This window comes from Hetaerina americana, unplaced genomic scaffold (genome assembly GCF_022747635.1).
Source record: "Hetaerina americana unplaced genomic scaffold, ioHetAmer1.1.p SCAF_54, whole genome shotgun sequence".
Taxonomy (NCBI): Eukaryota; Metazoa; Arthropoda; class Insecta; order Odonata; family Calopterygidae; genus Hetaerina; species Hetaerina americana.
In genome coordinates, this window is record NW_027287139.1 from 2,367,433 (window position 1) to 2,388,909 (window position 21,477).

Here is a 21,477-nt window from a genome sequence, read left to right on the forward strand (position 1 = left end):
AGGGTTTCGAGGAGATCTCAGTTCACTGGGGATGTGAATCGTAACGACAAGACAATGCAAGTATGTATCCATTGTAAGAATCATTTATCTACAATCATTCAACTAATTGTTGGAAAAATGGCAAAAAACATTGGAGGACAAGGACGTATTAAAGTATGGATTGCGTAATGCTTTATGAAAAAGGTCTAGAATTTGACTTAGTGCAAATAATCTTGTCTAATATTATAAATTGAGTGGACAAATATTTTATGTTAAAAAGAATCGATGAATTCCATATTAGTACGGCAAATGATAACTTCTTTATATAGTGAAATTCTTGATGGTATGATGAAATAAATACAAAGTACATACTACCTTGATCAAAAAGTTCCCGGAATAACCACCGTGTGGCGCTCCCATCGTTCCGATTTGAGTTATGTTTTTTTGTTAAATTGGTACATCTGTTGTTGATATTCCCTTTAAATCTTAGTGTCATAACTTGACATTTGCAAAAGTTACGGTCGGTTTTCGGTATGTCCATCAGTGCTTCCTGCGATTTTTCCATTACTTCCTCTCGGCTGCTAAAACGCGTTCCCCGTAATGGTTTTTTAACTCGATTGAACAGAAAGAAGTCCCAGGGAGCCAAATCAGGTGAATTCGGTGGCTGTTGGATGGTATTTGTTGCATTTTTCGTCAAAAAATTACGAATAATGATAGCACTGTGCGACGGTGCGTTATCATGGTGCAAAATCCACGAGTTTTCTGCCCACATTTCTGGTCTCTTTCGGCGAATTGCTTCACGCAAACGTCTCATAACGCCCAAATAATACTCTTTGTTTACTGTCTGGCCTTCTGGCAAAAATTCATGATGCACTACACCGTTGTAATCCATGAAAACCGTCAGCATTGCCTTCTTTTTTGACTGAAAACGACGTGGTTTTTTTGGTCTCGGCTCATTTGGTGAACGCCATTCACTTGCCTGATGTCTGGATTGCGTGTCGTACTCATAAACCCACGTCTCGTCTCCAGTAATGATCCTTTTGATGAATGTGGGATCGGATTCAGCCTCGCAAATCATGTCTTTTGCGACGTCAACACGGTCTCTTTTTTGCATGAAATTGAGGTCTTTTGGCACCAACTTTGCTGCTGGAGCGACGGAAACCCAAATCATTAACCACAATGTCTTGGGCGGATCCATAGGCAATGTTCAAGTCCTCCGCTATTTCTCTGATGGTTAATTTGCGGTTATTGACCAACATTTCTTTTACTTTATCAATTTTTTCACCGACTTTCGATGTCGATGGTCTGCCACTGCGTTCATCATCTTCGATTGACTCACGACCACTTCTGAACCGCTCTCGTGCCACTGGTAAACGACAGTTTTTTTTAGAGAATCGTTGCCGAAACACTTTTCCAACATTTCCAACGTCCGTGCGCCACTAAATCCGTTTTTTACGCAAAATTTAATACAAGTTCGTTGTTGCAAATTTAAATCCATTTCTGCAATTGTAAAAAATCGCCAACACACACAGAGATAGATGTACTCTTGGCTACGTAACTTTTGCAAATGTCAAGTTATGACACTAAGATTTAAAGGGAATATCAACAACAGATGTACCAATTTAACAAAAAAAACAGAACTGAAATCGGAACGATGGGAGCGCCACACGGTGGTTATTCCGGGAACTTTTTGATCAAGGTAGTATATCGCTTCTCTTGTGTGATGAGACATTTGACCTAACATTTGCTGAATTATTCGCCGAAAATTCTCATCTTATATGCTACGTAAACGCAGCAGCCATGGCACTAAGGTTATGCCTTAATAGACATAAAGCTCCATGGACCATGTAGCTTAGCGGTCGAGCAGTTGGCGCCCAAAGCTACCTTCGAGTAATCGCAGGATACTTATATGAGGAACGGATTCGACTGACAACAGATTGTAGCACTTTTAACAACCATTTACTTCAGTAACACCTTGACAGAAAGTAATGGTAAACGTTATCTGATGAGTTAACGGCAATTCACTGAAGCTCTTTAGGCATTTTCATCAGATGACCACTGAAATATTTCACGTAGACAATCATTCTAAAAGCAGCATTAATATTTGTTAAATATGAAGCTTTAAATCTAGCATGAAGTTAAATCTTGAGTCAGAAACAATTTTATTTTAATCTTAAATACAAACTGAATTCCTCTTTTTTACAGCGTAAAATATCTGCTTGGTTTCATAAAATGCCAAATAAGGGGATTTAAGCATCATTAAGCTGAATAGGGAATTCACGCGGGCGAACATTACTTATTACATCTGGTGATAACTACGCGTCAAAATTCAAAACAGTGCTTTTTCCGAAGAGGAATTCAATGCCGATTTTTAATTAGAAAAATTACGCTCAACCAAAATTCTTCATTTTTAACGTAATTGCTCTTTTTTATTTTCCCAATGTGCTCTTTCCATGTCATTACCGACGAAGCCTGAATTGATTATGAAAATTAAAAAAATCAAGGGATGGTTCATATTATTTCCCAGTAAAAATGGGCCGCATTCCATATAATAAATGCCATAAAAATATCGTCGTATCCCCCGCGGAATATCTTGCGAGGGCTTTTCTGGTAAAGACCAATTCGGATGCTTCAGTCATCTCTCTTCGTTTGGTGTTTAAAAAAATACATTTCCTCCTGTTAGGCTTGAATAAAAATTCTTATTCGAGACCACCGAAAGTCAATAAAGGTGAATGAATACGCCTAAAATTTTGGGGATGCCAGGAATTGCTTAAATTAAACACCGAAAGTTGATGAGGAGATCCTCCGAATAATAACGATGCTGACTTTGTGTTTCTTGGGCGTTCCTCTAGCGACCCCGCAGACGTCATAGTGCACCTGCCCGGGGGCAGAACCCACCGCCCCCGACCCACCTAACCCCCACCCCACCCCCACCCCGGGTGTTTCGTGGATCCACCCTCCCCCACCATGACCACGTCCGAAACTTTGCGAGTGTTTTTTCCCATCTCCCCGATGTGCGATGCCATATTGGCCCGCGACGGATTGAGGGGATGGGAAAAGCAAGAAAGTAATTACCGAAAAGAATGAAAGATTGCGGGTGGGGGAGGGAAATGAAAAAAGAGGGGTTGCGGAATGGGTGGGCGGATTGCGTGGGAGGGAGGAACGGGTGGGTGCAAGGGGTGTTGTGGAGTGGGGGCGGGGGTGGGAGGGGCGGCCCGTGCTCCCTCCGTGCGTGGGCGGGACTGAGGGAGATGCCTGACGCTCGGAGGCAAAAGGGGATGAAGTTTTATTTATTTGGCATCGACCGTCTTGGAGAACTTTGCGGCCCCGAACTACGGCGTCGAAACTTACAGAGACTCTTCCCAATCCACCTCTTCTCCTCTTCACCCTCATTTATTAGAGTTTCCGACGCAAATAATCAGTTTCTGCAATCGCATACTCTTTAATTCTACTTCTTTAAGCCTTGTAATATCCGTGGAAGGTTTTAATATCCAATGAAACATTGGGATAACCATGCTCAATTCACCGTCCTTTAGGGCACTCATCAGAATCGAAGATGGAATGGCCAACAATGTCGGAGTGCACGCGTACGCACAAGAGGGAGATGGACTCGGTTCAAAAGTTTAGCGTCAAAAGTTGGTCTGACGACGCGTAATAACCTTGCGGACACTCCAGTCGTTCAGCGTCCAATGCTGGCGAAGCCAATGGACGAGGAAAGCCTGGGTTTGGCTCTGAACACTTGGAACAACGAAGAGTTCGCCGCCACAAAATTTACTGCCGCCAACAACTGATTCAAAATTAGTTTGATCGAAAAATAAATCATGAAAAAAAATGCATCAAGGTATAAAAATAATATAATTTACATATCCTTAAACATCGATCTCTTTCTCTCTTGGTTTTCACTCCCATTTCTTTCCAATTAGCATCCTTAACCCTCACTTCACTGACCCTCGCCGGACTCTTGGCTAACGCCAGAGAAGCAAGAGATGACCTCAGCGCGGCAGTATTGTGTAAAATAAGCTGTGACTGTGTGATGTAGTCTGGCGATATGTGAGACAGACTGCCAGAAGTTACAAGGAATATGCAGAGACACATTGATGAAGTTTTATAAACAGTTCCTACCTAAGAGACTTTTCGAATCATTTACTGGGCTGAAATCTCAGCACTGATTTAGACAAAAAAAAGTGTAAGCATACTTCCAAAGGGTCTCCCGGAAACATAGAAGCTATGAGACACTCACTTGATTCGAATACTAACTTCAGCGGTAGCAGTGGGCAGAGTTCTACGGCGGAGTGAGATTTAAAGAAAATTTTGCAATATTAGTTTTCCAATTTGGAACTTGTAGGAAGCAGCACCGTACCGTACGGTATTGCCGTTTTTGGTTTATTTCAGTTTAAAAGTTAAAATTTTCGTTCCTACAAATTACATTTCGTATCTGATTAGCATCCTCAATCCAAAAAGTGGACGCTTTACTCTTCCAACATTGTGGTATAAATCTCCATTTATTAACTCAATTTGAGGAAAGGCTCACTCAATCTGATAAAGAGTTCTCCTTTAGAATTAAATTCTTAAGTGAGCGCACATATTTCACTTACAAATCTTGGCATTTAATGTTTATGATAAAACAGAGTATAAGGGAGAGAGTCGAACCGAGTGCTTTTATTTGGGAGGGGCAAGTAGCAATGAGCGCTTTTTCACGGAAATTCATCGGATCTTGTTTCTTCAATATTTTTGACCTCGCTTGCGACCCATCCCTAACGATCTTATTTGTCTTCATGAATAACCCCAGGGAATCCCTCTTATGAATTTGAGAAGTTTGACCACTCCCTCTCATTCTCGGAACAAGAGAAACCTAACATTAATTCAGTGAAATAACAATGGCTCAGAAGCTACGAGGTATATTCGACTTCGAAGCTACGAGGCTATATTCCCATAAATTAATGTACTTAAAATTTGGCCTCCCATTTTTAGGCCTCTGCGAATTAAAAAAAAATTCATTAATATATTAATTAAAATCTAACAAAGGATATAATAACATAAACTCATCTAGTCGCGATCTGGTCAGGTCCTAGTTATTGGAGAAATGCCTCAGAACTTTGAATAACATGAGTGCCATTCCAGGAAGATCACGTATACTTAGTATTCTGCATAATGGGAGTTAATAAATGTCCACCTTACCTATAAATTCATCCGAATGGAAACGTCCGTCATTGATTTCTGATTTCTGCGTACGAAAAAAATACTAAAAAAATGTGCTCTAAAATCGTTCATTGATATTTCCCCCTCAGAACCGTCGAATGTTTGGACAGTCATTAAAAAATAAACCTCCTTTAAATTGGTACGAAATACAATTGTACACAAAGGGGAAAATCTTCGGGCGAGACGTGGCCGAATGGCCCAAAACGGAAAAGGGCTCGGCCCTCACTCACGTGTCGGGTTCCGCGGGAAGCGGACCGAGAAGCTGAATCCGTAGACGTCGGGCGTGCGGCCCTTGAGGCCCCTGACGGACGGCGGCACGCGGTACTGCACGAGAGCCGCGTTCTGCGACGTGCCGAGCGAGAGGAGGGGCCGCTGGGTGCCGCCGGGTGCCGAAGCGAAGCCGCGCTCCTTCTTGCGCTTGCTGGACGCGGATGCGGCACTGCCCGCACCGCCCTTGAGCACCACGCCGCCTGCACCACCGCTGCAGAACTCCTGGAAGCGGTCCTTGAGCGGTAGCGGGTGGTCCTCGACGCTGGGGAAGAGCTCTCCGTTGAGTTCCCAGCCGTCCATGAACTGTCGGATGGAGAGAGGTGTGGGTGCGGAGGTCGCCTGGAGGGAGCTTGGTAGGTGGGGTGCCAAGGGACCACCGGAGGCCTCCGAGATCCCGGGGATGTTCCGGTGCGGGGGTGAGGGGAGCAGAGAGTGTGGCAGCCAATGGGCAGGAGCGTGAGGAACTCGGGAAGGGGTCCTAATGCTACACTTTGAAACGCCTGGACCCTTTATGTTTGCGTTTATGGGACAAATTGAACTGCATTCGTAACCAATGATTGACGAATCATTTGAAAATCACTTTCCATTGATGTAGTCCTTTTTGATGGTTTAACTAGTGGGAACTCGTTGAGTTTAAATTTTCATAAGAACCGCCTCCAAGCTTCATCCAGTTAACTTGGTGGGTGGTACGTATTTATGAATGTTCTTTGCTCGATCTGGAATATTTGATCTGGTCCTTTAAAATGGAAACTTTTAACTGCCGCGGGTGTTACTGAGTTGATGATTATTTTAACAGAAGGGCGATGAGTGTTTGCTTCTCAACATATGGATTCAGCCGCGGCCCAACTGTACCGATCAAATTACAGCCACCTGTGGTTTTCTCACACAGAACCATCTAGCGGAAGGAAATGTAATCAAATAATTATACTTCTTAGTATGTTACAGGATATTATTTGACTTCTTTAATTGTGCTGCTGATTTAAAGACTTGTAAATTACATGGTGTTTTCAATAAATGGGCATATAGGACGTGCGTCTCATCACGAACCAGTCAGTAAAATAGCACAAGGTAGATGTGACGCCAGAAGGAACTATTTTCGTAATCTACAGACGTCGGTACACCGATATAAGCAGCGCATAGATCTCTGATTTCTTCTTTATGTTGAGGGTATTATTTTATCTACGAGGGGAAATTCTAGTTATAGTCACAACCCATCGGCCATATTCATTGCTTTTAAGCAATTTATTCATGAAAAGATTTTTAGGTCTAAAAACGTGAATTATGCAGTTTGTCGCACGTACGTGAATGTAATGTAATATTCAAGCATTCCAGTATTCGCCCATATTTATTACTTTTGCTTGAAATGTTACCTTTTTGACCTGATTGGCGTTTATTTCAGACATCGTGATTGGCCAAAATAAAACAATCTTGGAAAACACATTTAGGAAATTCAAAGGGTTCCTCCTCTAGTCCTGAACATCTATTTACAGTCATATCATCATCTATAAAGGGAATGCCAAATGTCACAGCCATTTCACCGCGATGATCCGAAGGTAAACGCAAAACCCCCGAGATGACGTTGAACATTACGAATTGAAGGTGTAGGAAATTTTAGACCTTAAATGTTGAAATCATTTTGTATCTTCGTCTGGTGCAAAAGTTTTCATTGTTATAGAAATGCCGGCTTAATCTGATGGGCCAACATTGAACTTATGAGCCAATTAATCACAGTATTCCGGCTGGAAAAACATGAGGTGAAAATTGAATGGGTGATAATTACATGCTCAGCATTAATTAGGGAAAGAAAACAACATTGGCCGTATTAATACAGCCATTACAGAGTTTTCGTTCTACATACTACTTCTGCCATCGGCAGGTGGGATAAAATATGGAACATATCGTGAAAGACTGCGGGTGTGTGGAGCGCTCTGGACTCACGGAGATGAGGCCTCCCGCGTCGCAGGGCACCCGGAGGTAGTTGAGGGTGAGCTCAACCCTTCGCTCGGGGTCCGTGACGAAGTACACGCCGCAGACGGGGGTCGACTCCCCGGGCACCCTCGCCCCGGGCCCGGCCGCCGGGGCCTTGAAGTAGTACTCTCCTTCCTGCGAGGTGACCATGATGCAGTCTGTTTGGAAGACAAATAGCACAGCACTATAGAGGAATGGGTCGGAGATGTCAGTGGGACGCTTTCTTCGGAAGAAATGAGTGAATATTCCTAATTCGGAAACAATTCTTGTTAAAAAACGCACATTACTACAAATGTTTTCTTGAAATGCGTGATTTGAAAAATTACTTAGAAATGATTCCTAATAATTTTCTGTTTCTCGATATCTAAATTTGGAGTTTATCAACCAGTAGAGTTTATTTGCGCAGATTTAATAAATACCTATTCAGTCCTATTCCGTAACGTTATGGGTCATTTTCTCTTCTAATTTGAAAATTAAACGTCATCATCTGCATCATCCAATCCCTTCTGATGGGCTCTAAAAGGACAAGGGCCGCAATTTACACTCTTGCTGTTATTGGGCAATGAAGCGTCCCGACTGGGGCGAAACTTCATCATATTTTATGGCGTGCCATTTCCAAACCTGTAATGACTGCCACCTCATATACACACATACATTTATAATATATATATATATATATATTTATAGATATATGTATATACATATATATATATACATATATGTATGTCTTTATATATACATATATATATATATATGTATTATTTATACATAACCATAAACAGCGATCCACGCGAAGGTCGGTTTGGTAGGTGGTTGTAGAGTTCACCCAGTACTTAGCCCGACGGCGTGTGATATTCACACATCAGGGTAGGTGGGCCAATTCCTTTCTCTGTGCCGGTTATGGTTTCCCAGGAAGATCTGGTACCCAAAAAATCACATAGCATAGGAGGAGCTGCAGGTTTCCAGAGTTCTTCACCCGAGAATCGTACCCGGGCCCTCCAGTCAGTAGTCCAAGGCTCTACCCCTGGACTACCGCGACCCACACACACACATACACACACTAGCGAACAAAGACACGTTTTGCACCTAGTTTTATTGCATGGCATGGGAGTGGTTTCGGGACGGGGCGGGTATTTAAGGAGTGGATTGGTTGATTTGAGAAGATTTGATATGTTGGCGGGGCGTTTGAAAGTAACGCTGGGAAATTAATAATTCAACCCACGAAGTTCATCTGTTTGTTTGGTGCGTTTATCACACATTTTTAACTGAAATTTTTAATTATAAACGTTTTTCCACATGCATGACACTCTTTGCTGTAGAAATCTCTTCAAATAGAGGGGAATGAATAATGAAATCAAGATGAAAATTTCAAGTTTGAAAGAAAATTGCTTAAAGAGACATACTACCTTGATCAAAAAGTTCCCGGAATAACCACCGTGTGGCGCTCCCATCGTTCCGATTTGAGTTCTGTTTTTTTTTTAAATTGGTACATCTGTTGTTGATATTCCCTTTAAATCTTAGTGTCATAACTTGACATTTGCAAAAGTTACGTAGCCAAGAGTACATCTATCTCTGTGTGTGTTGGCGATTTTTTACAATTTCAGAAATGGATTGAAATTTGCAACAACGAACTTGTATTAAATTTTGCGTAAAAAACGGATTTAGTGGCGCACGGACGTTGGAAATGTTGGAAAAGTGTTTCGGCAACGATTCTCTAAAAAAAACGGTCGTTTACCAGTGGCACGAGCGGTTCAGAAGTGGTCGTGAGTCAATCGAAGATGATGAACGCAGTGGCAGACCATCGACATCGAAAGTCGGTGAAAAAATTGATAAAGTAAAAGAAATGTTGGTCAATAACCGCAAATTAACCATCAGAGAAATAGCGGAGGACTTGAACATTGCCTATGGATCCGCCCAAGACATTGTGGTTAATGATTTGGGTTTCCGTCGTGTAGCAGCAAAAGACCTCAATTTCATGCAAAAAAGAGACCGTGTTGACGTCGCAAAAGACATGATTTGCGAGGCTGAATCCGATCCCACATTCATCAAAAGGATCATTACTGGAGACGAGACGTGGGTTTATGAGTACGACACGCAATCCAGACATCAGGCAAGTGAATGGCGTTCACCAAATGAGCCGAGACCAAAAAAACCACGTCGTTTTCAGTCAAAAAAGAAGGCAATGCTGACGGTTTTCATGGATTACAACGGTGTAGTGCATCATGAATTTTTGCCAGAAGGCCAGACAGTAAACAAAGAGTATTATTTGGGCGTTATGAGACGTTTGCGTGAAGCAATTCGCCGAAAGAGACCAGAAATGTGGGCAGAAAACTCGTGGATTTTGCACCATGATAACGCACCGTCGCACAGTGCTATCATTATTCGTAATTTTTTGACGAAAAATGCAACAAATACCATCCAACAGCCACCGAATTCACCTGATTTGGCTCCCTGTGACTTTTTTCTGTTCAATCGAGTTAAAAAACCATTACGGGGAACGCGTTTTAGCAGCCGAGAGGAAGTAATGGAAAAATCGCAGGAAGCACTGATGGACATACCGAAAACCGAATATAAAAAATGTTTCGAGGATTGGATCAAGCGCTGGCATAAGTGTGTTGCAGTCGATGGGGATTACTTTGAAGGGGACAATATAGATTTAGATGAATAAACTTGTATTTTTAATTTTCTGAATAAATTCCGGGAACCTTTTGATCAAGGTAGTATATAAGCCTTGAATTTTGGAAGCATTAGTAGAGGTATCGAGTAGGATTTGCGAAGAAGGGTTGGCATCTTGAGAACGGCAAAACCAAAAACTGACTAGAAGTCTAAAATAAGAAGGAAGTGAATATCCTGACTTGTTTGGACCCGGCTTATTTCCGCAACTGTTCAGCAACTACGGTAAATTTGTCTGGAGGAGTTAATTGGTGAATTCAACATTTCCAGTGCCATGTGTGTGTGTGGCCCACAGAGATACGTTTCGTGTCGCGGCTATCGTCACCTCATGGAACTCCACAGCCATTTTGAGGATCTCCTCTTCGCTATGCGGCGTCTTCGCAGCTCACTCGGTGAATGCCACAGTTCCAAGTTGTCTGCTTCGGACAGTGGCGCTGCAATTCGAATGCCTCTCGTCTATCCCGCGATGCGACGCCCACCGTTGAGAATGAGAAGCGCATTGGCCCAAGCGTCAAAGACGGATCCGCCAATGAGGGCCGCGTTCCATTTTTCTATGATGACCCCAAGCGCTGAAACATTTGTTCCGGTTTGGGTTTATGTGTTCTGTTCAGAAATGAACTCACGTTTTGAAATAAAATATTAACCCATTGACACGACAAAGCTTTATTGTATACATTTGAAAGCCACATACTTTTTCTACATAGCCGCCATTTAAATTAAGGGATTTATCATTTCGATACAAAAGCTTTTCATTTCCCTTTCTTCGAAGAAATCTGCCGCTTTAAATGTTAACCACTTGTTTGTAACCAGAATGTAAATCTGCGTCACTGTCGAAGCTCTTGTGTTGCAAGCGACTATGTCTAGCGAGAGACCCGTAATCGTAAATCGGCGATTTTCACGAATTTTTTCGTTGATTTTCACCGTTAGTTTATCTGTCACCATGAGACTAGGACGACCACTGCGATCCTGGGGGTGAACATAGGAACTGTGACCATTTTGAAACGGAATGCACCAACGCCTCACTCAGCCTTCACTCATTATTCCGTCTTCGTACACTTCATTAAGTTGCCTGATAATTTTAATTGGCTTGTGTTTTTTTTTTGCCAGTAAAAACCTAATCACAAATCGCACTTCACACCTCGCGGGATTTCCTACCACAATGCACAGTTTAGTAGTTCGCAGAGTGAGCAAAGTAGAAGAATCACAGTCTGCTAACACACTACCACAGCAAGATGAGTAGACTGAGTTTAGCGACGTTTAGACACCAAGATGGTGGCTCTACCACTACCCACCGCCAAGTTAGGCCGAAACGTAACTTTCTGGACAGTTCTCTTGAATAATGTTATTTCTCAGTTTTTCACGAATATCGCGCCATACGCAAATTTATTTGCAATATGTGTTATTATCGTAACACAATACGTGAATAACTGATGTTAGTGAGTGATGACTAAATGAGTATTCATTAGGTTGGCCAAATGCTAAAAAATTGCAAGGGCAAATTAAGTTGCGGGCGGGCGACACATTAAGGGGTTGTAAATTTACTACCAAGTGTAATGTTGGATTGTGGACAGGATACGGGATAACAAATAACAAAAAATATATCACGCTTGATGTGGGCATTCCGAAGTGTGCTGGTAAGGGTGGGCGGCGAAGAGTGGGGATAAAGCTGGGCTCAAAAAAGAATGGGGAGGGAGGAAAATATTTTCATAACCCAGAGCGAGAAATATTCTGAATTTGTTTCACGCGCGGGTTTTTGGTGACGCAAACCGTTGTGCATTCCTGGAATAAAAGGCATGCATGGTTTTGACAGGCGGCTTTGCCGTCCGTAATGGCGTTCCCCCGTCGCTAATGCATGCGCCGACTCCCACGGGAGATGCGAAGGGTGAGTCAGTCAATGAGGGAGGTGAAGTGCCGCTTTTAGGACGATTTATCTCCTCTGGGAAATGCATTGGCTGGAATGTAGTTTCCTGGAATCAGTCGTGTAATATTTTACGCTTTTGAGATGTCAGGATTTACAATTTGTGATTTGCTGATGTCGGAGAAATGATCTTAATATTTAATTGTATTATGAAATTTTAGAAATATAATCATTATTCTAGCGAATTTATTAGCGATTGGTGGTGAAGTCTTCATATTTGTTATTATGGGTTAGCAAAAGTATTTCATTCCTGATTTCATCCAGAGTGTGCATAAATATTTTTGAAATACTATGAATGTGGAATAATTTACAATATTAAAACCAATAATGAAACAATTTAATAACCTCACCATAATACGTAGCTATTTCTTGATACTTAATTTTAAGCATGAATTATTTTTTATTTATTTTCAGTTTGAGATATTTCTTAATTTATTCAATAGGCTGTGACTTAATTATTTAGTACAACTGTAAAATTGCTGAATCGTGCATACGCGCCCATTAGTGATCAATTCATTAATGCCGCTCTTAGTGAAGCGAAGAAAGAGAGTGTGGAGTTAGTAGCTGATAAGTTCCAACTGATGCGTTTACGAATCCTCGAATACGAGGATATATTAATCCTGGCACATGGTATAAATTGGGACAGATGCTAAAGACGCCTCGTACCAAATATTTCATTTCTATGATGGAGTGAACGAGGTTCGTAGTGAATCTATAGATGACCTCATCGCTAAGTTTCGAAATGGAAATGTCGAGGAAGTGAGCCGGGTTGGAGTAATGACATGCTAAATAGGGCCAAGGGGCATATCATCTTCCGAAGCGATAGATGCAGAGCAATATACTGAGGAGTTGGTCAGGAGGCGTTGGAGGAAGAATGGGGGAGGTGAGTGAATAGTGACGCAGCGGAGCGCTGATTGCGTCGGTTAAATGCCCTTCAGCCTTCACCGAGAAGTCCAAGTAAGAAAGGCCAGTGTCGAAAGACGATGGGATACTCTAGGTCGGCGGTTCCCAAACTATTTTCCGCTGAACTTGAATAGGTGTTCTTGAATAGGTCTGCTACTATCTACTCCAAATAATAAATAAAAAGTAATTTTAAATTTCCTGCTTAATGTATTTGTGGGTATTTTAAGCAAACGTTGCTCCGTGTAAATAATGATTGTTTCCAATGCCAATTAATGCAAGGGCCTCCGAGCCAACCACCCGTCCAAGGGTCACAAAAGGGTGGGCTGAAAAGTAATGCACACATGCTTGTAGACCACAAACTAAAACAAATGGCAAGATCGGGCAAAAAGTACATTCAAGTACAATTGTTAAGTTTCAAAATCATATGTTCATTTTTCAACATATTCACTGTTAAGGCCAACACTGTTCTCCCAACGTGTGGCAAGTTTTTTCATTCCGTCAATGAAAAACTCTTTTCTCGAATCCAGGACTTGACAGCCGCCTTCAACTCATCGTTCGAGGTGTAATGATTACCCCTGAAGTGTCTCTTGAGTTGAGGAAAAATATAAAAATCCTAAGGCGCGAGATCGAGGGAATGAGGAGGGTGTGGAATCGGTTCAAATTTCAGGTTTCGCAGAGCCTCTCCAGTTGCACGCGAGGTGTGACGACGTGCATTGTCAGGTTGCAAGAATATTGGCGCTCGGCTGCCTTCAACACGGCTCACATCTTCCTTGTACATTCCAATATGGTTTGCGATGCGCTTTTGAGTGATTCGCCGGTCATTATGAATCAAATATTAGACGATTTTGCGTTGCTTATTGTTTGTTGCTGGGATTGGATCGTCCGCTGCGTGTTTCATCAACAGTTATAGCTTTTACATGCTCCCAGCCACGAAATGTTACCACCCATCGATTTACAGTAGACCTATCCACAACACCGTCACCATAAACAGCCTTTAAACGAAGATGAATTTCAGTAGGAGTCACTTTTTCAGCAGTTAAAATGCCGATAACAGCACGCTCTTTAACCCGCGTTGACATAGCACTAGAACACGCCTCCATACTTCCGCTTCTCAAATACACTGGATGAATGAAACGACCACAAATATATTATATACATATGTATATATATATGTATATATATGTATATATATATATATGTATATATATGTATATATATGTATATATATGTATATATATGTATATATATGTATATATATGTATATATATGTATATATATGTATATATATGTATATATATGTATATATATGTATATATATGTATATATATGTATATATATGTATATATATATATACATATTTATTTATTACGAATTGATTGAGTCCTGAATCCTGTTGGATTGAGTGTTTTATGTCATAAAATACTCGCAAACAGTTCTTTGGCTCCAGCAAAACTTCGCTGGCACTTCAAAACGGTACACAGTGATCATAAAGGAAAAGATATGGAATTTTTAAAGAGATAACGTGGCTCGCTGAAAAAAATAAAAGTTTTAAATAATAACAATGGCTAAATTGAAAATTCAACAGAAGCATCTTTTTGCGTGAGTTACCGTACTGCACTTAATGGTAATGTTCATACGATTGAGGGAGCACTCCTTAAGCCATGTGCGAGAGACATAGTGTATTTAATTATTAACAAAGAGGCCGTTGAAAATATAAATGCAATACAATTATCAATTAATATTTTTTTCAAGACGCATCAGAGATATTTCTACTAGCATAGAAAAATAGTTGATTCGTCGTCGTCTTGGACTTCGCAGTGAACGTCCATTGCAAGTAGATGAATCTTCAAATGTCTCAGGACTAGCTGCATTACTAGTATCTGTTCGCTATCCATATGATAAAAGTTTTGAAGAATATTTACTCATGCGTCAATATTTACATGGACAAAATACAGGAAAAAATATAATTAACTGTAAAAATGATGACATTACAAATCAAGAAATGGGTTGGGAGAAGTATTGATATTTATACAAAAGGTGCTCGAGCTATGGCAGGAAAGATGATGAAAGATGTTTGATCCTGTGTCCAGAAAGTAGCTACAAGAGCCACCAACAGCCGTTGTATTTTGCATAGGCAAGCACTAGTGACTAAAAAATGTCCAAAAATTAAAAAAGTGTTATGGATGAAGCCGTACAAGTGATAAAGTATGTATGTAAAACCAAGACCACTGAAATCCAGATTATTTACAGTTTTGTGGGATGAAATAGGTATTGGACACAAAGTACATTCATTATATACTGAAGTTTGATGGCTATCCAGAGGGAAGACACTGCTAAGACTTTATGAACATCGGAGTGAGGTTTTTATCTTCCTGAAGACAAAAATAATCCAAAACAAGTACGCAAATTTGTTGAAGTTTTAAGAAATCCGCCTTTATTAATAAAACTGGCATATCTGGCAGATATTTTCAGCTAGTGCAATGAAGTTTACTGATAACTACAAGGAAAAATATACAACTTTTAATACAAGAGATAAAATTGCATATTTTGATAAAAACAATTTTAGATTTCATCAGTTGAATCTAATAATTTTGATTGTTTTCCTGCCTTGCATGAATGTTTGAATGAATTAAATTTAAAAGCAGATTACGACGTTTCCGGAGCAATTGTAGAGTCCCGACGTAACTTGAAATCATCTCTTTTATAATATTTTCCGAAAGTTACTAAGGGCGATTCCTGAGTTCGAAATTCATTTTCCGTGAGAGGCTAAGGACCTAGGAGGTTTAAACGTAACTATGAAAATCTAATTGATATACTAATTTCGTGACTCCGGATTTGAAACAAAATACAAAGATCATTATTTAAATTATTTCTGGGCGAGTTTGTCAGAAGATTACCCCAATTTATCAAAAAAAAATATCATTGCTTTACTCTCTTTTTCTACGACCTATCCATAGGAAACGGGATTTTCTAATTATGCTACAACGAAGTCAAAGCGCAGGAGCATAGGCTGAACGCCAGACCAGATATTAGAATACAACTTACCAATATTGCGCTTGATGTCAAGGAGATATGTAATTTAAAATCATAAAAGTCGTTAAATGCTTCGTACACATTTTTATGCTTATTTTATATTCATTTTTTGATGATTATATTTTATTATAATAGTTTTATATTTAAAAATAATTAATAAATAAATGCAGAAAAAGTTTGGGAAACCCTGTTCCACAGAATCAATTGTTCATTGCAGAAGAACAACTCGCGCCTATCAGTACGGCGACGACTAGAAACGATGTGCGAGTTTGTAGAGGGAATGATGTGTAAAAAGTTCTAAAAGGCATACGAATGTCTGCTTCAAGATACGAGTATTACGCAAAAATACGCGAGAATCATAAAAGCCCAAAGATGAGTTAATTAAAAGCTGCTTCAATGGATTCGACGAAATAATAAAGGTTTAGGCACACGCGTCATAAAAACACCCAGGTGGGAATATTAGAAAGTGGAAGATGAAGTTCAATAAAATAGCCATCAGGCATTGGAAAATGTTGATGGGAGGCTAAAGCTTCAGAAAAAGATGGGAGTAATTCCCTTCTATGAAGGGACGAAGCAAGAGAAAATTGGTTTATTGAAGTGGAGGTCTGAGGAAACGAAGATTGGACCCTGATGCAACTAAAGAGCGATAAATCTAATGAAGAAAAGGATTCCGAAGAAAATAAAATCGACAAAAAATATCTCAGGGCTCTGAAATAAAGCGGAGTATATCAAATTTGAGAAAAGCAAAGTGAGCGGTCGATTGCCATTAGACGGTGGTGAGCAGTTCGCATAGCGATTCGACTCCTGGGATAAGCCACCCCTTAGGGTGGCTTATCTGGATTCCAGGGGTAACCGCAACTACAAATACGTCCAAAAAATGTCGCATATGTCCTCATGACCTCAACTAGAGGATTTATATACATTTCAGTCATTTATTTTTTTAATTAGGGGCTCATAGTTAATCTTACCCCCATATTGCCCAGAAAAAAATTTCTCCTTACTAAAAAGAAAGAAAGACTCGTATTTTTCCACAGATTTTATTATACGGTGAAACGCGTTGTACCGTATAATAAAATCTGTGGAAAAGTACAAGTCTTTCTTTCTTTTTTAGTAATGGATATTAAATACTTCCCCGAAGTGAAGCCGGAAACAATAGAAAACATTTCTCCTCATTTCTTTTATCCTAAATTAAATTTTACTCATTATTCGTGAAAACTTAATTACTTAAAATTATTTGACGATTTTAAAAATTGATTTAGGTTACATACTTTACATCTTACATCCTGCTATCTTCTTAATCCACGTTTCTTAAAGTTTCTTAATTTTTTGCTTCATCTTCTGGATCTAGCTTCACTAAGTCGTCTTAGATATCGAGTGGAATCCTCTCCTTTGGACTCTGTAGTAATTTTCTTCGCAAGCCATCTGCCTCGACCGAATTTCCGCGGAATTCCCCTTAGGTCGTTGGCCGATGTCCTAGTGTAAGCCTTGGGTCCCTTCTCTTTCCTTCGCTCATGTTTCCTCCAGTATTCGATCCATGAAGTTGTCCGGATATATACCGTAGTAGTAGTTTTTAGGGGAGGCGACCGACAGCTAAGGTCATTTGCGCCATAGGGGATGGACAGGAAAGGATGAAGGGTGGAGAGAAACCCGGCGTCGGCATTAGCCTACTCTTTACGAAAGGCGCCAAGGGGTCCGCAGCTTAACGTCCCATCCGACGGACGCCGTACTCACTCAAAGTGCCCTCCACAAAGCACCTCAAGTAGGGATCGAGATACCTCTGAAAAATATTCAACACCGAGTCGAAGGTGTCGGTTTTCATATTCCTAATTCTTTTCCTATGACAACACAACAGTTCCCACCGATCATGTGAGGATTTCGTTTATATTTCAATCCATTTGGCATATCACTTTCGTCCTTATGTACGAGGGTCATCCGGAAAGTAGTACCCGTTCGTGAAATAAAGACACAAAAGTAAATATTAACAAACATAAAAAATTTTATTTGAAAGAGGATACTTTAAACTACTTCTCAACATAATCTCCAAGCAAATTAAGGCATTTGTCATAACGTGTGACAAGTTTCTGTATTCCTGCTGCATAGTCCTTCGCCGCCAGCTCATTGAGATACGCGAGGGACCCATCTTGCACAAATTTTTGCATAATGCAGATGGTGTTTAACAATTTCATGAACAATTGTTCGAGAAACATTGGGAAAATGCTCACAGATGTCATCAATTGTGACGCGCCGATCGTTCCTCACGAATTCGTCAACTGAGCTCACCAGTTGGTCTGTAATGACAGACGGTCTCTCCGAACGCTCATCGTCGTGTGTGTTCCCCCTCCCCATGTTGAAGTTGCGACACCACCGCCGAACAGACGACTCGTCCATTACATTGTCTCCATACACCTCCTTTAATTGGCGATGAATATCACACGGGCGAACGTTTCTTGCATTGAGGAATTTAATCACTGCCCTCACTTCACAACTGGCGGCGTTCTCAATTTTTTTAAACATTGTAAACAATCACAGAAACAACACAGGCAATGCTAGCGTCACGCAACTTGGCTCAGAGAAGGCAGACAAGCCACTGAAGCTATCTGACCTCGTCCAGCGGCTACTCGCGTCGTCAGCACTTCATGCGGCACGAACGGGTACTACTTTCCGGATGACCCTCGTATAGTATTCATTCGTCGTTCTCCTTTAACTTGTGTCGTTGCTATTATTCCAGTGTATTTAATTGATTTTCTCCTCATTTTTTCTTCCATTTGTCTTTGTGGAGTAATCTTCTGCCAGAAAGGTTTCTTTACATTCCGGCCATGTTCTATCATTGACTTCCTTTCCAAGGTTTCAAGGTATTTAATGGGCGGCAGGCCAGTAATTACATTATAAAGGGTTCCTTTGAGGCATTTTGATAGCTCCGGGCTACGGGCATTAAGCGGCTGGATTGAGCTTTGATTAACTCTCTGATCATCCTACTATTATTAATTCCCTCGTCCAAAATATCACTCCCATTAGCCTGTATGGGTATTTTCACTCCTCCGTTAATTTTTCCCAATCTGATGGTCTTAATGATGTAATGAATCTTACAATACCTCCTCAGAACACGGAAAAGTATCTTCACATTTTTCATAATACTATATAATGTGCAAGTTGGAGGAAACTTGAGTTTCGCCAAAGATGTTGCTTAAATGCTCTTGTCATTGAATACCACAGTGATTCAATTCCGCCATTGAGGCCGAGTCGGGACAGTTGAAACTAGCTCACTCAAGCTGCTCAAGTGAAAGTTACGTCAAGTGGTCTCAGGATAGGCGTTCCTGGCGCTCTTTTAGAAATTTCATTTTGCCGCGTCAGATTTTTCATTCAATTTTTTGTTTTCCGTAGGTTAAGTAACATCTTATCAAAACTTCGGCATTACCCTCGATGTTATAATTCTTCAATTCTGCGATATATGCCCGCCACCAATTGTAATCAGAAGCTGCTTCAAACTCAATACTTTTAGTAATGACGCACTGTTGCAATGTTTATTTATTCATATAAGCAAGATTTTGGCCGCGGATTGCGCACAGCCACTTCTATTCTCTTAGTTCCAAATTGATCCGGATGGCACTATGTTTCTTTGCCAACTGCTTCGTCTATTTCACCTTTAATTGCTGTCTCAAATGCTCTGCCTGGTGACGGGGATATTTGAGCGTAGGGAATGATTTAGGATCTGCAGTAGATTTTTATTTCTCCCGTGCGTTAGAAGCTGTCTGGTTCTTCATTTCTCAGACAAGTATCCGAGGATACGGAAAACTGAGGCGGGCGAGGATGCCAAAGATTAGTGTCTCAATTACTGCAATCCAAACCTCACTTGCCCCATTGATTATCCCTTGGTCCACTACTGGTGTGTTGCAGCTCTATTACTTGTGCTTTGATCATCTCTTTAGCTGGTCCTTTATGTCCTTCAACGATTTTCATTATAGCCCTTGCTAAAATTCACTTCTGTTTCCAGTCATGCCACTAGGCACAAGAGATTTTAGTAGATTTTTAATTGTTTCATCTGGGAGCTGAACTGTTGGTTTCCGATTGAGAAGTAAGGGAGGAGGGAGTTCAGTTAATCTTTTGCTAATTTCTACACCCATCCCCATGGATTCTCCTCCTGGTTGGTCGTCAGAAACATATCCTGGCTTTTGTGTCTCCTCAAAATTCTGACATAGTGCACTCTAAAACAGAAACATCGGTCGTCATTCACTCTGTTCTTCCGTTTCATCTCTATCAATCTCTCATTTCGCCGCGTTTCCATTGCCTTTAATCTCCTTTACTATGCCACAGTCACCCTCCATTTCTCAGGTCAAAGTACAATTATATATGTGTTGATGAAGAGGCAACTCTGGTTCAGAATAATACTTCGTGATTCGACCGAAACTTTTCGTTTTGTTAGATGGGTTATGTTCCAAGGGACTCTTCCGTCGCTTACGTCTCTGCCTCCCCAACCCTTACTTAAAAAGTATAGGTGTGAAAACATCGTCTTTTTTTCTAATTTTTATCGTCCTTATACATATATAAACTTTCCTTCATCAAAGTCCACCTGATTTGCATTCCAATCTTTTGTAGATAATGGTTGTCAACATTTTAGATACATTTGTCGTCTTGTTGATGATCAGACGATGTTCATATTTGTTTTACACTTTCTTTTTGCAATCGGTTCTGTAACTTTCTGATGTTAGTCCGCCAGTATTTTACAAGTTGAGAATGCGCACATTATGTTTTGTGCAGGTTGGCTAAAAGTCTTGACCCTAAAATTAAAAAGCGCCCGAAGGGAGATCACATGGAGCCCTATTTACGTTTTATCTTTCATTTCGGCCAAGATTTCTCTCTGCTCTCATCATGTTTTCTCATTTATTTTATTTTCCAGAGTTTAATGCCTTCAACTATTTCGCGTGTATATTATCTTTTCATGGCGAAGTTGTTGCTCCCATTCCTTTCACCCGCTAGCTATTCTTCTATCGATTAGAGTATGTACGTTTTTCTATCGTTTAATTCCAATTTGTATCATTTTCCTCATTGTGTTTTCCCTCATTTATATATTATTACTGCACTTTCTCCTTCCCCGAGTTTATTACGCAGTCCCTCACAGCAATTATTCATTCGCTCATTCTTGGCTTTACCGCGTTCTGGCCAATCTCATTTATATTTCTACATGCATAGCATTTTATGTTGCGACCGTTCTTCACAAATAGAGTTCTTATAGTTTATCTTCTTTTCGAGTTATTCCTGTCTCTCCCCCGAAATCAGTGACGCCTAGGATTTATTTGTAACTTCTACTTTCTCATAAGTTGATCAGTTCAGTTTTAGTTGTTTTCCACCTTTACTCTCCTCTTTCCGTATCATTTTGTTTTCCAATATCTATTTCCAAAATCCGTCGGATGCCTTTCATCTTCATTGTTTTCCCCTATTATTTTATTAGCTAATTCAGTTGATGTTTGGAGCTTTCTTTCACATGTGACATTAATTTGAAGAGCCCTCAAAGTTACATTGTGGCGGCTTTCAATATT

The 21,477-nt window shown here is 40.5% G+C and overlaps 1 protein-coding gene across 1 annotated transcript in view; it reads right to left on the reverse strand.

Moving 5' to 3' along the window:
- LOC139694767 (corticotropin-releasing factor-binding protein) overlaps positions 1 to 21,477 on the reverse strand; it is a 144,109-nt gene that overhangs the window by 20,660 nt on the left and 101,972 nt on the right. The window contains exons 3-4 of the mRNA XM_071593279.1: positions 7,387 to 7,574; positions 5,409 to 5,751 (exon numbers count right to left, since the gene is read on the reverse strand). Of these exons, the coding sequence (XP_071449380.1) occupies positions 5,409 to 5,751; positions 7,387 to 7,574 (531 nt within the window). The remainder of the gene's footprint in view (positions 1 to 5,408; positions 5,752 to 7,386; positions 7,575 to 21,477) is intronic.